Source organism: Monodelphis domestica, chromosome 1 (genome assembly GCF_027887165.1).
Source record: "Monodelphis domestica isolate mMonDom1 chromosome 1, mMonDom1.pri, whole genome shotgun sequence".
In the NCBI taxonomy this organism is placed as follows: Eukaryota; Metazoa; Chordata; class Mammalia; order Didelphimorphia; family Didelphidae; genus Monodelphis; species Monodelphis domestica.
This window is the reverse complement of record NC_077227.1, coordinates 434,639,910-434,657,055: the sequence shown is the minus strand read 5'-3', so window position 1 is coordinate 434,657,055 and position 17,146 is coordinate 434,639,910. Positions and strand designations below refer to the sequence as shown.

Here is a 17,146-nt window from a genome sequence, read left to right as displayed (position 1 = left end):
ACAATTTTTTCTTTTTAAAAAAGGCTGCAAAATTAAATTAATTTCCACAAATATTTTATGAGTACCTACTATATACAATTTAGTTTCCTAGGCATTGCTTATTAATTTTTTTAATGGCAATCCCTTCAAGGCAATACCTTGAAGCTTTTATTCTAGTATGAAAATATAGTATATACATATGTCATTAAATATAATACAAGGTAGAGTTTGATGGGTAGCAAAGTAAAGACTCAAAATTCTTTAAGAAAATTTGAAGGGAGAGAACATTTCCTGTTTGGATATTGTTTGGGGAGGCTGGACAGATACAGATAGACAGGGAAGGATGTGATGTCTCAACCAGGCTTTAAAGAAGAAGAAGAAAAAGAATTTTAAAGAACTTCTCAATTCAAAGACTTCATGGGTCATGCATGCTAAGTTCAGGGAATAGCTAGATTATTTTGACTGAACAGGAAGGGGAAATAATGTGGAAAAAAAAAGTCTAGGAAGATAGGTTACAGACAAATTGTAAGGGGTTTTAAGGGCCAGATTAAGAAGTTCACGTTTTTTGCCTAGAGACAACAAGAAACCCCTTTAGATATCTGAATGATGTGGTTACACCTATGACTTAAGAAGATTTTAACAGTGGAAGAAGGATTGGAATTCAGGAGATCAGTTAGAAAAATATCATAATCTAGGCAAAAAGAATAGGGGGCCAAAAATTGGGACCCTGATGCATTGTTAGTGTAGTGAACTGATCCAACCATTCTGGAGGGCAATTTGGAACTATCCCCAAAGGGCTATAAAATTGTGCATACTCTTTGGTTTGTAATACCACTACTGGGTCTGTATCCCAAAGAGACCTACTTGTACAAAAATATTTATAGCTGCACTTTTTGTGGTAGCAAAGAATTGAAATTGAGGGGATGTCCATCAATTGGGGAATGGCTAAAGAAATAGTGGTACACGTTGGTAATGGAATACTATTGTGCTATAAAGATACACAGGATGATTTCAGAAAAAAACTGGAAAGATCTGAGGGAACTGATGCAGAGTGAAATAAGCAGAACTGGGAGAACATTATATACAGTAACAGCAATATTATACAATGATTATCTGTTAAAACTTGGCTGCTTTCAGCAATGCACTGATCTGGGACAAACCTAAAAGACATATGACAGGTAATGCTATCCATCTCTAGAGAAAGAATTGTTAGTCCTCTTTCACATCAGTGTATTTATGGTTTATTTTGGGGTTTTGGTTACATATGAATTTGCTTTGACAACAATGGAATTATGTTTTGCGTGACAATAAAAAATGAGGGTAAAAAAGAATAGAGGGCCTATGTAGGATAGTAGCAGTGGGAAAAGAAAAAAGTAATGAATGCCAAAGATGTTATAGAATCAAAAGGATCTAGCAGCTGATTACCAAGAGGGAAGAGTTGCTGATGCTAAGGATTCAAGCCTAATTAATGTATGAGTTGTTAGAAAATTAGAAGGTTGGGGGCAGAGTAGTTCATTTCTGGACATGATGAGTTTGAAGTACCAGGGGAACATCTAGTTAGAGATGTCCAGCATATAATTAGAGATATGGGAGTAAAGTTCAAGGGAGAAAAAGGGCCTAGGCATTTAGAGTTAGGAATCATTGTAGAGGTAATACTTGAAACTGAAGGAGCAGATGAAATCACCAAGGGAAAGAGTGAGTAGAGTGGAAGGAGCCAAGCACAGCCTTGGGGCAAAGCTATACGTAAGAAAAAATAGTACAAGTAATGCCAAGGAAGGAAAAAGTAAAATTTTTACTAATTTTAAATTAGAAGTTAATAGTTGATTTATCACTTGTTTATTTGGGTGTATGATTTGGGGTTTTGGTTTTATAAGATTACTTTCTTACAAAAATGAGTTATATGAAAACAGATTTTGAATGACAATATATGTATAACCCAGTGGAATTGCTTTTCCAGCCTGGGAAGAGGGATGGAAGAGGGGAGGGATACACCACGAATCATATAACTTTGGAAACTTTATGTGTAAAATTGTTACTGGAATAAAATTTAAAAATTTTAATAAAAGAATGTAATAGGAAAATTAAGTTTCTGTTGAGTAAAATAAATGAGCTCAGATTCTTTTGTTGCCTTCAACTTTAGGTCCATGAACAAACCAAAGAAAGAAATAGGAATCCTTTTCTTAAGAAGAAAAGCTGCCAGCTCTGTGAATCATCAGTACTTCAAACAGTACAACAGATACCAGGAGTTGGAAAAGTTATGGCTCTGCTTCTATTACAGGAGTTTCCAAGTATCCAAAAACTATCCAATGCATCTATCCAAGAACTTGAGCGAGTAGTTGGGCATACACTAGCAGAAAAAATGCATACATTCTTTACCCAGATAAGGTGACATACGTGACAAAATCCTATTTTTTTCCCTTCATCATCACCAAATGTAAGATTGTTCTTTTCTAGACCTAAATTAAAACCAAGGAATCTACTTTTGTATCTTGGATCAAGTATTGCAAGAAGAGGTCAACTTAGTACTATAATCTCTACACTCATGTTTTCATAAACTGCCCCTTGGCTGTGAGTCTAAAACTAATCATCATCAGATCTGCTACCTTTTGACCTAGTGGTGTTTTTATGATTCTTAAAATGATAAAAAACTTGAATGTGAGATACCTGTCTCATCCTTTAGAAATGTATTAGCAGTTTCAATTTTAAAAAATAATTAGTTTAAAGGAAATCTTTAATATTTATGACCTTAACTGTAACATCAACCCTCTCAGGCTTCTTCTGACATTTCAAGTGGATATTAAAGTTAGTCAATAAAATGTTACATATTACATATCATGTTACTAGTCTTCAGTTCTGGTCAAAAAATATAAACAGACTTAATGGGTGCCAACTTAAATAAAGTTTTTGGTGCCTTAAAATAAAATTTCATCTGGTTAAACATCTAGAGAAATCTTAAATGGAGAAAAAAATTGAGGACAAAAAAGATAAATGAATAGTTATTTATTTAAATATATAAGCCTCTACAAATGTATTGCTAAAGGCACTGTTTGGATACATTCTCATGATGCTCCCTTAAAACTTTTCTGATGAAAATAAAACTTGGAAACTTGTATTAAAGGTATTAATGGCATGTTTAGCAATTACGATTCAGTCTACAATGAATTTTTTATGGTTCCTATATTATTCAGGTACATAGCAAAAAAAAAAGTTATTAGAAAGCATTTAGATTTTAAAAGTCTTACATAGAGCTTTAAACTTTAGTCATATATATTTATTGCAAAGAAAAGTTAAAATAGGCTGTTTTTAGCCAGTTTAATCAAGGTGCATTTATGCACTTTCCTACTTTAAACAAAATGGAAAATGTTTTGAGTATCAAACAGTATAATATCTACCCTGTAGATGGCATTTTCATCTAACACTAGTGTGTTAGCAATGTGAAAATTATTTTTAAACAATATGTAAAATTGAAGCTGGTTCTAAATAGCCTCTGCTACTGGAGTCTTAACACATTATATAATATAAATCATGAGATTTGGCACTAGATTGTATCTAGAACCTGCAGCTATGCTAAAAATATGCAGATTTGTCTTTCACTTTATATAGCAATCAAAGTAAAACTTGTCACTGAGTATGAACTATTTTTATAACAGTAAGTCAAATCCACTACTGTAGTCTAGATACTAGCTGCCATGTTGTATATAACATTTGTCTGAATGAAAATTAAAAGATTTTCTCTTTTTTCCCCAAACTCTAAATCTATTACAAATAGAGTAAATATAGGTAATATTAATTTAAAACTTATATAGGGAAAAGTAATACAATTAGTCTGTGAAGACTATCCTTCATATTTTCAACACTATTCTATATGCATTACTATGTGCAATAAATAACTTGTACCCAAAATTGACACACTTCAAATAGACGACAGAATAAATGCCTTCTATAAATCCAGTTTTGGCACTTTAGTTTAGTATGCAAATGCCACATGCAAGTTTAAAATCTAGGAAAACAGGTTTAAATATATTCATAAATTTCACATTATGGCACATACATTGAGAGCTACTCAGCAGTGAGAAATAGCTTCATTTGCTGAAATGTTAATACAGTGAACTTTCTGTATTGAGAAGACCAAAGGGAGAAGGAAGTTTCTTCTTGATCTGGGGTCTTGCCACCCCAACTGATGGGAGACAGAGAGTACTAGCTGATTTCTGCCTGTTTTTGTTGGTTCCCCAACTTAAAAAAGACAGTTTTTTGGAGATTTTTTTGCTTTTGTCAATTTTATCTTCATCAATGGCTAAGCAGATCATGGAGTACGTCTTCTGCATTCCCACAGAATAGGTAGCACACTTATTATGCTGCATAAAATGGAAAAAGAAAAAAGTTATCCATAAGGAGTTGTTATATTCTTACAGTAAGAGGGTAAACTTGTGAATCATTTCCTTATTTTATAAAATTTTATAAGAATTCAGGGTTTTTCTTACTATTTTTGACTTAAAAATCATTAAAGGAATAATTTAGTATTGCTCTCTACTTAGTAAATCACAACTGACTGCTTTGAGATTGAATAGCATTAAAATATGAAATTGCTTTAGAAAACCAAGGTTCATACATCTCTGAGACAAGAATTCTTAATCTTTTTTTTTGTATTCTCAACCTCTGATGCGGTGGTGGAACATGAAGACACCTTCTAGAAATAATGTTTCTAAATTCATAAAATACATAAGAATACAAAGGCCAACATTCATATTAAAAAAAAACACACCTTTTTTTTTTTTAATTCATGAACCATAGGTTAAGAACTCTGCTCTGAAGAGAACTAAATCAAGATTTTTCTAAAAACATTGAGTTACCATGAAAAAAATTTAGAAAATTGCTTAAGTATTCATCAACTCTTTTGGAAGAAAAAGTATTTTTCACCAATTACAAATTTTCAATTCTCTGTAAAATTTTTATCCTTCAAACTTGAATTAATGAGTAAAGATTTTTTTTTACATTTAGTCATCAAAATTTGTAACAAAAGTTTGAAAATTGATTTAGAGGTTTTAAATAAAATTATTACAGTTTATTTAGCTGAGCAAAGCTTAGTAAATTCATTAAAGTAAGGAGAATGGGGAGAGGCTGAGTGTCATTTCTTACCATAGAAGATGCTGAATCCATAAGACTGACAACTTTCATCTCAATATCTTCCTCCTCTAAAGCTTTCAGTTTTTGCATGACTTCACTTACTGTCAACCACTTACAATCTGTATCTTGAATAGAAACAATATAATCTCCTTCTTTAGCACCTGCCAGCTAGAAAGAAAATATACAAATGTTTGATTTTAATTCAAATGAATCTCAATCATAAAGTTTCCAAAACCACTACAGCACTTGCAGATAAGTATTTTTACTTTATATGGGTATAAACCAGAAGTGTGTCACTTTAGAGTTGTTGGTATTCTTTCACAAATATTCTGTCTTCCTACAATCCCACTTATTGTTTTTGGTAGGGTATATAATATATGTGTGAATAAATATATATACTTTATATTTTTTTAAGTACATAGTTTCACATTGCTATCAAATCTGTACCTAAGAATAGTACTTACTGCAGCAGAGCAGTATGGATCCAGAAAATGAATTTGTACAGGGGAACCTCCTCTGAGGGTAAATCCCAAATCTCCTTCTTCAGTGGTAAAATGAATATTTCGAGGAGCTGTCCATCTCTTATTTGCTGAAAATAGAGATAAAGGGCCCTATGGAATAGAAAAACATTTTTTATATTTTTCACATTAAAATAGACATCTTGGGGGCAGCTGGGTAGCACAGTGGATTGAGAACCAGTCCTAGAGACGGGAGGTCCTAGGTTCAAATCTGGCTTCAGCCACTTCCCAGCTGTGTGACCCTGGGCAAGTCACTTGACCCCCATTGCCTAGCCCTTACCACTCTTCTGCCTTGGAGCCAATACACAGTATTGACTCCAAGGCGGAAGGTAAGGGTTTAAAAAAAAAATAGACATCTTAAGATTACGTTCTTAAACAACTACAAAACCACTACACAGGTGGAGTCAAGATGGCAGTGTAGAGGCAGAGGAAGTTCAGACCTCTGAAAAACCTTCCTTACCGATTGCAAACTAAATACTCCTAGGGGACTGAAAATCAAACCTAACAAGACAGAACCAAGGAACCCTCCTGCTGGACTCAAAAGGTATACCCCCAAAAACCAGAATTCAAGAACATTCCGGTTTAAGGGGAAGGAAGAAGGAAGGTCCCAGGACCTTTACCCCACCTAGAGCACTAAGCCTCCAGCAGCAACTGGAAACTCTGGGCGGGCAAGGGTGCTGATCAGGAGGGAGTACCTTGTGGGCAAAGCTGTGCCAGGCTTAGAGTGTCGAACACAGGTGGTGGGAAAGCAGAGAAAAAGTGTAGAGCAGGCAGCCTAGTTGCAGCAGCAGAGACACTCCATCTTCCCACTCCCCACCTTCCTGAAGTTTTGGCCTTAGGGCACATCTAGCTCAACCCAGCTGGACTTAATCCCATCAAAGCCTTCTGAGGGCAGGGAAGTTCAAGCTACAACGCCCCTCTCAAACAGACTGTGCTGAGAGATTTGCTGACAGCTCCAAGGGTGAAGGAAGGCTGACAGAAAAGACCCAAACCAAAAAAAAAATAAAAATAAAAAAGAGCAAAAGCACAGGCAACCGCAGGGAGTAAAGAAGGGGTAAATATGAGCAAACATCAGAAAAAGAAAAAATAAATTACAATTGACAGCTTCTATACAGGCAATGAACAAAGAAAATGGAACAGAGAAGGATGAGGGAACACCAAGCAAAAAAAAGAAAGAAACCCCAGTGAATTGGATACAGGCTTTGGAAGAACTCAAAATACAATTCAAAACACAAGAGAGACTGAGGACAATAGGGAAAAGAACTTAAAAAGCAAAATAAGTCATTTAGAAACAGAAAACCGCGTCTTGAAAACCAAAATCAATCAGCTTGAAAATGAGGCAAAGGAGATGAAAGATGAAACAGAGAAGATGAAAGATGACCTCCAAAGAAAATCAGACCAGAAGGAGGATGACCAAAAAGCCAGGGAAGAAATCCAGTCTTTAAAATCCAGAATACAACAACTAGAAGCAAGCAACTTCACAAGGCAGCAGGACACTATAAAAAATCAAAACAATGAAAAAATTGAGAGAAATATGAAGCACCTCACTCACAAAACAGAAGATTTAGAAAATAGTTCCAGGAGAGACAACTTAAGAAACATTGGTCTACCAAAAGACCATGACAAAAGAAAAATCCTGGACATCAATGAGGAGACCAAGCTGTGGTCTCTTTGTGGATGATATGATGATTTACTTAAAAGAATCCTAGGGACTCAACCAAAAGGCTAATCGAAATAATCAACAACTTTAGCAAAGATGCAGGATATAAAATAAACCCGCATAAGTCATCAGCATTTCTATATATCTCTAACCCATTTCAGCATCAAGAATTAGAGAGAGAAATTCCATTTAAAATCACCCTAGACAATATAAAATACTTAGGAATCTATCTGCCGAGACAAACACAGGAACTATATGAACACAACTACAAAACACTCTCCACACAAAACTAGATCTAAACAATTGGAAAAACATTGATTGCTCATGGATGGGACTAGCTAACATAATAAAAATGACCATCCTACCCAAATTAATTTACTTATTAATGCCATACCCATTGAATTACCAAAAAACTTTTTTACTGAATTAGAAAAAAAAATAAAGTTTATTTGGAAGAACAAAAGATCAAGGATATCCAAGGAAATCATGAAAAAAAATGCAAAGGAAAGAGGCTTTGCAATCCCAGATCTCAAACTATACTATAAAGCAGTGGTCATCAAAACAATTTGGAAACTAAAGAGATGTCCATCAATTGGGGAATGGCTGGGCAAATGGCATATGATGTGTGACAAGGAAATCACTTTAAAAGACTTATATTAATTTAAGGTCGCCAAGGAATTCAGCTATGTAATTCCTAAATGAAACTCAAGTCAGCAGTCAACCTTTTATGGAGTTTTTAATTACAAACAGGAGGAAGAAAGGTATTTGAGAGAGAGAGAGAGAGAGAGAGAGAGAGAGAGAGAGAGAGAGAGAGAGAGAGAGAGAGAGAAAGGGGAGAGAAGGGAATAGGGCTTAAATACCCCCTCTGTTTAGGCTGGGCCAAAAGGCCCAAGCCCTTAGATAGCTGAGGCAAAGAAAAGAGATCAGTCCCTATCACTCACATGACCAAAATGGAGAAACAGTCTCAGGGGCCTCCACCTCCAGACTCCTTCAGAGCAAGCCTTCTCAGAGCAAAACCTCTCAGAGCAAAACCTCTTGACCTCCTTCAGACCTCCTTCCACCTCGCTCAGAGAGAAAAACCTCCTCTCTTCTCTCCTCAGACCCCACTATCTTTAAGGAAACCATCTAAGTTCCCTCCCCTCAGTTCTCACATCTACCAATCACTGTCGATGTCTCCCCTGTGCCAATGGTGGTTCTAGTTTAACCCAGGACCGCCCAGAGGTCTGTGGCTTTGCACATGTCTATTGAAGGTCATATTCTCAAATAATTAAATCTTGATCCTTTGCTGCAGCCCTTCCTAAATCCTGTTACTCTAAGTAGGGTGGAAATTGTATTTTCCAAGACCTGGTTCTGTCATTCCAAGTATCTCTATTGTATCAATTCTAAAATCAATCATGACTCAAAGAACTTCCTGTTCTATGCTTAAGCATAAGTCAAAGCCCTTTCCATTGTTCAGCAAAAGGTTTCTGTCCTAAAGTAATCTTAAGTAGGGAGGAGAAGGACCCTCCCATGCCAAGGGGGTTCACATTCCAATAGACTATCAGTAGGAAATTTTTCAAGTAGGAAATTTCCCAATGGTGAAATTTCCAACATTTATAAGTCTAAGAAATTTTAAGGTTTACAATGGGTGAATGACTTGAATATAAAGAAGGAAACTATAAGCAAATTAGGTGAACACAGAATAGTATACTTGTCAGATGTTTGGGAAAGGAAAGACTTTGAAAACAAGCAAGACATAGAAAGAGTCACAAAATGTAAAATAGATAATTTTGATTACATCAAATTAAAAAGGTTTTGTACAAACAAAACCAATGTAACCAAAATCAGAAGGGAAGCAACAAGTTGGGAAACAATCTTCATAACAAAAACCTCTGACAAAGGTCTAATTTCTCAAATTTATAAAGAGCTAAACCAATTGTACAAAAAATCAAGCCATTCTCCAATTGATAAATGGGCAAGGGACATGAATAGGCAATTTTCAGTTAAAGAAATCGAAAGTATTAATAAGCACATGAAAAAGTGTTCTAAAACTCTTAGAATCAGAGAGATGCAAATCAAAACAACTCTGAGGTATCTCCTCACAGCTAGCAGATTGGCTAACATGACAGCAATGGAAAGTAATGAATGCTGGAGGGGATGTGGCAAAGTTGGGACGTTAATGCATTGCTGGTGGAGTTGTGCATTAATCAAACCGTTCTGGAGGGCAATTTGGAACTATGCCCAAAGGGCGACAAAAGACTGTCTGCCCTTTGATCCAGCCATAGCACTGCTGGATTTGTATCCCGAAGAGATAATAAGGAAAGAGACATGTACAAGAATATTCATAGTAGCGCTTTTTGTGGTGACAAAAAATTGGAAAATGAGGGGATGCCCTTCAATTGGGGTATGGCTGAACAAATTGTGGTATATGTTGGTGATGGAATACTATTGTGCTCAAAGGAATAATAAACTGGAGGAATTCCATGGGAACTGGAATGACCTCCAGGAATTGATGCAGAATGAGAGGAACAGAACCAGGAAAACATTATACACAGAGACTGATACACTGTGGTACAATTGAATGTAATGGAATTCTCCTTTAGTGGCAAAGCAGTGATCCTGAACAACTTGGAGGGATCTAGGAGAAAAACTATTATTCACATTCAGAGGGAAAACTGTGGGAGTAAAAACACTGAAGAAAAACAAAACTGCTTGAATACACGGGTCGAGGGAACATGGTTGAGGATGTAGACTCTAAATGAACATCCTAATGCAAACACCAACAACATGGAAATAGGTTTTGATCAAGGACACATGTAATACCCAGTGAAATTGGGCATCAGTGATGGGAAGGGGAGGGGGAGGGGAGAGAGGGAAATAATATAATTCTTGTAACCAAGGAATAATGTCTAAATTGACTAAATAAATTAATTTTAATTTAAAAAAATTTTTAAAGCACCATCAGAACGCCCCAGGATTTGGACTTGCATCTATGCTACTGAACATTTTTGTCAGTGACTTGGATAAAGTACAGATGAAATGGTGATAAAACTAAGAGGGATAGCATAAAATAACAACTGTTATTCTAAAAGTTTTTGAAAGGCTAGAATATTGAATCAAAGAAGAATTGTAATAGAGCTAAGTATAAATGTAATTCCTACACTTGCTGTGTAAAAAAAAATTCACAAGGTGGGAGAGACATGACTGGATAGTAGTTTGGCTGAAAAAGACGTGGGAGTTTATTGGACTGCTGAGTGCATCTGAATCAACAGTGTGATATGACAGTCAAGAAAGCTCTTTTGATCACAGACTAAATTAATGAACATAATATTCTAGAATGAGGTGATAGTCTCATTGTCCTCCACATCTTGATTCTTTTCAGTTCTGAGGACCTCATTTTTAAAAGGACACTGATACACTGACAAGTGTTCAGGAGGACAACCAAGGAACCTGACCTACTATACAAATTATAGCTGAAGGAACTAGGAATATTTTACCTGAAAAGGAGACTTAGGGGCATATGGAAAGTAAGTTTTTTAAGGCCATCATATGGGAAAAGGACTGAATTCCTTGATGGTTTTAAAACACCTAGGTGCAGCTAGGTAGCAGAGTGGATGGAGCGCCACAAACTTAACTGTTGGCTCTACATAGAGAGTAGCATTAGGAGCAATGGGCAGAAATTGCAAAAAGACATTTAGGTTTGATGGTAGAAAATACTTCCTTCATGATTAGAGGTATCAAAATGTGAAATATGTTGCTTTTTAAAGTATTGGATTCTTTCTCATTAAAAATCTTCAACCAAAGGCTAAATGACCATTTATCAGATTTAGAGAAGATTGAAATCCCTTTGCCTCTAAAATTCTGTGTAATAATTTCTGTCATTTTTGAAATCTTTAACAAGAGATGAACTAGAAAACCTGCAATTTCTTACAGCAATACATCTATGATGCTGTCATAGATAATCTTAGTAACCATTTTTCTAGGGGTCAGAGAAATTTACTTCAAAAAGTAAGGGAGAAGGGATTTACTCTAAAGTTAAGATGGATATTTTCCCAAAAATAATCCTTGAGTGTAAGTAGTAGGTAAGTCTAGAACAAAGTAAATCTAGAAAAAAGCCTTTTAAAAAAACCCTTTAACTTTTTGTTATCAATTCTAAGACAGAAGAGCAGCGAGGGCTAGGCAATTAAGAGTCTTGTCTTGTCTATTTTTAGACAATTAGGCAATTAAGAGACTTGTCTAGGGTTACACAGACAACGTGTGAGGGAAGATTTGATCACAAGTCCTCTTGACTCCAGCCAGACCTGGTGCTTCATCCATTGTGCCACCTAGCTGCCCCGAGAACATGGTCTTTTAAAACATCTAGGTAATAATCAGTAAAAATAAGTATTTTTTGCCTATCCACAAGACGTATTCCTTTATTTTTCAGGCTTTCTAGAGTCCTTAGGGGTTCAGGTCAACATTTCTGAATTCTATGATAGTTGCCTTTAAAAAAGAACTGCCTGCAGGAACATAAATGAGCAAACAAATTGTTATGTTACATGCCTTCAATCAAATGGAAGACAATCATTCAAAGACATCTAGGACATATGTAGCCACCACCCCTCATCCCACCCCTCATACTCTTCAGTTAAATTAAGAGTTATCTGTCCAAAGAGGTCATTATCATGTGATACTGGGGTGATTCATACCAGCTTCTGGAAGAAGTCTGTCACTACCACCTTGGAAAACTGTGGGGCCATCATCTCAGCTTCCTGCTCTGTTTTAGCTATAAAAGAAAATGTGAAGTATAAGATGACAATTATCCATAGTCTTCCTGCTTTGCAACCTGCCCTGCTAAGTGAAGACTAACTAGCTGTCTCACCAAGCCTTTTTTGCCTCTGCCTTCCCGACCTGATCTCCAGCTCTCATTCTGGATACCAAATTGGCAGTGAGAATTTACTTCATCTAGCCAGCTACCCACTTTCTACCTCTTGTCCTGGGAACAATAATCAGTACTCTCATTGCTTCTGAAAATGATGCATCACTTCATTGCCCCATGCCTCCACTCACCATCTCTGAGACTTCACTCTTCTCTGATGACTTCATTTGCATTATCTTCTCCCATTAAGAAAGTAAGCTATTTAAAGGAAATCTTTTTGGTATTTATATCCCGTGTTTAACAAAGTGCCTAGCATATAGCAGGTGCTATAGATAGATAGATAGATACACATACATATATATCAGACTGTCCAGTAGTATAAATCTACTTGACAGACTGATTTCAGTGACATTCTAAGAGAAGTAACATGTTTATTGCATTTCGAGAGCTGGCAAGTGAGAGGCATTTAACTCTATCCCTTCAGTAAGTGCTTCCTTTTGGTATCCAATTGAAAGGTCTTTGAAAAGCATATTTAGTGAAATACAAACCGCTAGGCAAGAGATAACATTGAGCAGGATAAAAAGAAAAGCACTATCCAGAAAAAAAGATTGATGCTATAAAAATAGACAAACCTAATTTATGGATTACTAGACAATCCTTTGACAAATTTCAAGTAATGTTTGTACCGTAGTTAGAGAGCTTGCTAACCATTCTAAGACTTAAATAATATAACTAAGTAGATCCTGTAATATTTCTCCCTATTTGCATTTTAGTTCTCCACATTTAGGCTACAGCATTGTAGAAAAGGGGAATCCAAAGAAATTATTCCATTCAAATTTATTTCTGCCTAATACATCCACCATAACATTTAGCATTTCATGATAATATGTGATGTTATTTGAACATTTTTCTGTTTTCAGAGCAAAACTTTCCCTAAGTCATCTCTTATGTTTTATGTATCACAAATGAATTCTAATATTGTCATTAAAAAAAAGTAGGTAAATGAGTAGCATGAGTCATACTTCTCAGTCTAGCTTTCAAGACCCTCTAGTGCTACCTTAAGTTTTCCTTCCTCCAAACTTCCATTCATTTCACTTGGGGTGCCTTTCTCCCATTCTCATCAGTATGGAAATCATATCCATATTTAAAAGCCTAAATCAAATCTCAACTCTATGAAGCCTTCCTTGATCACCTCCTTCCACTGATTTTTCTCACTTCTTGATTTCTTTAGCCCTTTGTTCATGCCTTTATCAGCATTTTGCATTATGTTTATTTTCTGTAAAAGTCTTATCTCCCCTCCTACACTGGAAGCTCTTAGATAACAAGATGTCTACTTCATCTTTGTACTCTTATAGTACCTTGCACAGAGGAAGTGCTTCAATAGATACTGATTGACTGAATAGAGGCTGATTTTGCCCATGTTAAAACACTGTATCTATCCTATAGGGTGGATTTTCTGGGATTAATCGTGTGAGGTACTTACAGGTAATATCTGGAGCATCTATTAAATTCAGAAAATCATCATCTTGTTCATGCTGAGAGTATTTGAGATGAGACCTCTTGTGAGCAACAGACAAGATTTCCTGAAGAATCTCAATGTTTCTCAGCTTTTTGCACAGGCTGGCAGCCCTCACAGATTCTTCATGATCAGCAATAGCTTTACGTAAATGGGATTTCCCTGAAGATATGAACCATTCCAAAAATTTTAACCTCCCATATTTAAAATTCAATTGCATTGTTGAATAGAATTTAATATTTCAACTGATCGCCTTTATGAACAGAGCTAGGAGAAACTTTAAAAACTTCTTAATTCAACTGCTTTGCTTTACAAAGAAGGAAATTTGAGGTACAGAAAAGCTTTAATTTCCTTAATTAACCTTAAGGTACAGGAAAAAAGTATATTTCCACACACTTGATTTTAGCCAAAAGGTTGAGAGGTGATAAATGTAAATTTCCTAAGGTTATACAATTATTATTATTATTGCTACCCTATGAACAATCCTTAAGTTTTCCTGACTTTGAATCTTTGCTTATCTTCTGCCTTTTCCTCCCTCCTTAAAGTATAGAAATCCTACTTATCCTCATAAGCCTAACTCAAATCCCATCTCTTCCATGAATCCTTCTCTGATCACCCCAGGAAAATGATCCATTTCTGACTCTATGAGAATCTTTTTTACACTTGTTTTATAGTACAATCCACATGCCATTTGTATTACAATTATTTTTATATGTCTTATTTTACCTACCACATTTCAAAGTCCTCCACCAACAGAGCTGGAACTCAAACCCAGTTCTTCTGACCAATAATTTTTTCATGCAAACAACAAAAAGAAGCTCTGTTTTCTAGTAAATTCTCCTAGTCCATGGCATCTAAAAAATTTCACTCTTGTCTATGAGATAACTAAATTACCACTTAAATCTAGCTACAAGAACTATGAAGAAAGAAGTATTTGTTAATTTTGAGACATGTGATCCAATCTAAGCCCAGATAATTTTAAAATAACTTATAAAAATTACATATTCAAAAATGTAACTTTCAGAGTTGAGTAATTATTTTCAAAGAGACAAAAGGAATTTGAAAACAAAGCAGGATGATTATGACATTTATATCCCACTATCTTTAGGAACATTCTAGAGCATAAAAAAGCACATGGATATGCCAAACCCCAGGGAGGTAATTTTGATGAGCTTTTTGAGGGTACTACTTTCCCTACTTCCCATATAAATAATAGTATTTACCTAGTTGTTTCCGATCATTTTTGTTTTTCAATGTTGCCAAAGGGGTAAATCCTTCAGGCATGTGATCATACAGTTGAGACAAACACTTTTCCTGTTGGTCTTCATCATCTCCAGGATTCACTACAATGACATGGATTTTGGCAAAAGGAGTTTGATTTGTAAAATAAATAATAGAATAGAATAGAAACTTTGAATATTCTTTCTTAATTCTGCATCATATAATTTTATCTTTCCTATTATAGAAGAATTAGTTTTATGATGCTGAACTAAATGATGGTCCTATATAATACTCCCACCAAAGCCATGTATGCTTGCCTCTACACTACCACTCAAGCGTTCTCATTTCATATCTTCAAATCTTATCCATTCTTCAAGACCCTGTTCAAGTCCCACCTCTTCTATGAAGCTTTCCCTATTTACTCTAATGCCAAGTAACCTCTCCCTTTAAATCTATATTTAAATAAACACGTGTTTATTGTCTATACCACTCATCTGGTTCTTGTCATATGCTGTTTTCTAGTGTTATTTTACATTGTAAGTATATGAACTGTCTTCACAACCAAATTGCAAGTTCCTTTAGGGCAGGGACTCTATTTCACACTTTATGTCTTAAATGTCTATCCCAGTGCTTTGCACGGGTAATATTTAATAATTCAATAAATGTGTATTAAACACTTAATATAATATGCAAGGCTCTATGGTAGGGACTAGAAATAATAAAAAAAAAACCCAAACACAAAAGCAAAGTAGTGTCCTTCGTTATATTAATAGACTGAGCTCCCCTGTTTAGACTGTTAGACTAATTCCCTGGCAGTGAGGACTATTTCTTTTGCTTCTCTTTTTACTCCCAGTTCTCGGCATGACAGGTACTAATGCTTCCTGTCTTGACATAATTAAGAGATAGGCAGAGTCTGGAAAAATAAAGGTGGATAGATGGTCACGTAGTTTATAAATTCCTATTGGTACTTCACTGGGCTAAGCTAAGGACACAATGCAGAGCTTCTTGACACTAATGCTGGTATTGTTGTTAACTTCATATATACCTATAACATCATCTGTCAAACAAAAATAGTATTGAACCACCTTAGGGTCATATTAAACCATTTTTCAGAAGCATGAAAAAAAATCAAAACAATTTTAATTAGGAATTTTGGGTTGTTTTTTTTTTAACTCTTACACTGATGATCAATCAGAAGGGTGGCAGCAAAGTAGTGAGCCAGAGCTCTGTAATGGTCAGATTTCACTTTGACCAGAGTGGCCCAAGAGTACGGGATATTCTCTTTAACTGGCTCCTGACTCATAGCTGAGTGAAGTTGCAGGTAAACCTCCCCAACCTAAAACAGGAGAGGGAGAAAAAAAGAGATCACTGGCACAAAACTACTTCATGATTCCTTTGCCAAGAACAAACAGCTCTTTCTTTTATAAGCAATTATGAATACAGGCAGGTCATAATAGAACTGGGCAAACATTTTCAAGGTCACTTCCTATTGTTAATTTCAATATTAAAAGAATAATCAGACATAATAATAGATCAGAAATAACAACAGATTTATTTGTGGATTATAAGTTCAGGTTGGTATTACAGATCCATGTCATATCATAACAAATTTGTATAGAGAGTAAAGAAGAGATCCCTGCCTATAATATTATAAAGGGTACACTTAGCAAATTCTGAAAAAGACCCTCATTGGGCTTTGGGGTTTATATCTGCCAGTAATCTCCAAGGACCCACCAAAGGCATGGGGCCCAAGAAATAAACCAGTTTTAAAAGTATAGCATCACCACTTACCTTGGAAGCTTCCTGGGCCATTTTCACTAAGGTAAAGAACTCATTTCGGATCCCAGGAAGACTAATTTTCTCAAAGATGATCTCTTGAGCTTGTGCTAGCATCATTTTGACCAGAACATTTAGCATGGCAGGGCTCATGTCATAACTTGGTGTATGAGTAAATGTTTCTTTTAGGTAGTTTAAAACTCCTTAAAAAATAAATACATTTTTTTAGGAATTCATAACAGTTGAAAAGAGAAATTCCTCTTACTCTCACACATTAGAAAGAGATTAAACATACATACACATGCACATATATAAAGCTGCTCTCAAAACTGAATTCATTTAGAAATCTCATTTCCCTTCTAGGCTTACAAAGCCATTGAACTAGTATCTGTATTCATCACAGTCAATCATTTTCTGGCAAGAGTTACATACTCAGTTTCACTCGTAGCAGGTTTATAAGGAATGTGTGTGGGAGCAAGGTTTGTGATATATGTAACTTTATATCCCTAGCATCT

The 17,146-nt window shown here is 35.5% G+C and overlaps 2 protein-coding genes across 14 annotated transcripts in view; one reads left to right on the top strand and one right to left on the bottom strand.

Moving 5' to 3' along the window:
- Positions 1 to 2,814, top strand: part of FAAP24 (FA core complex associated protein 24) — a 141,837-nt gene extending 139,023 nt beyond the window's left edge. For 11 of the 12 annotated variants that reach the window (XM_007474770.3, XM_056812206.1, XM_056812207.1 and 8 more), the window contains one exon: positions 2,120 to 2,814. In XM_007474770.3, coding sequence (XP_007474832.2) covers positions 2,120 to 2,368 — 249 coding nt within the window. In that variant the 3' untranslated portion in view covers positions 2,369 to 2,814. Of the gene's footprint in view, positions 1 to 975; positions 1,158 to 2,119 lie in introns of all 12 variants that reach the window. The other variant, XM_056812209.1, reaches the window with a different exon arrangement.
- Positions 2,815 to 2,964: 150 nt separating this feature from the next.
- RHPN2 (rhophilin Rho GTPase binding protein 2) overlaps positions 2,965 to 17,146 on the bottom strand; it is a 113,871-nt gene continuing 99,689 nt past the window's right edge. For both annotated transcript variants that reach the window (XM_016433452.2, XM_007474775.3), the window contains 8 exons: positions 16,647 to 16,834; positions 16,035 to 16,191; positions 14,858 to 14,977; positions 13,602 to 13,796; positions 11,949 to 12,025; positions 5,568 to 5,714; positions 5,116 to 5,271; positions 2,965 to 4,334 (listed from right to left, as the gene is read on the bottom strand). In XM_016433452.2, the coding sequence (XP_016288938.1) occupies positions 4,077 to 4,334; positions 5,116 to 5,271; positions 5,568 to 5,714; positions 11,949 to 12,025; positions 13,602 to 13,796; positions 14,858 to 14,977; positions 16,035 to 16,191; positions 16,647 to 16,834 (1,298 nt within the window). In that variant the 3' untranslated portion in view covers positions 2,965 to 4,076. The remainder of the gene's footprint in view (positions 4,335 to 5,115; positions 5,272 to 5,567; positions 5,715 to 11,948; positions 12,026 to 13,601; positions 13,797 to 14,857; positions 14,978 to 16,034; positions 16,192 to 16,646; positions 16,835 to 17,146) is intronic.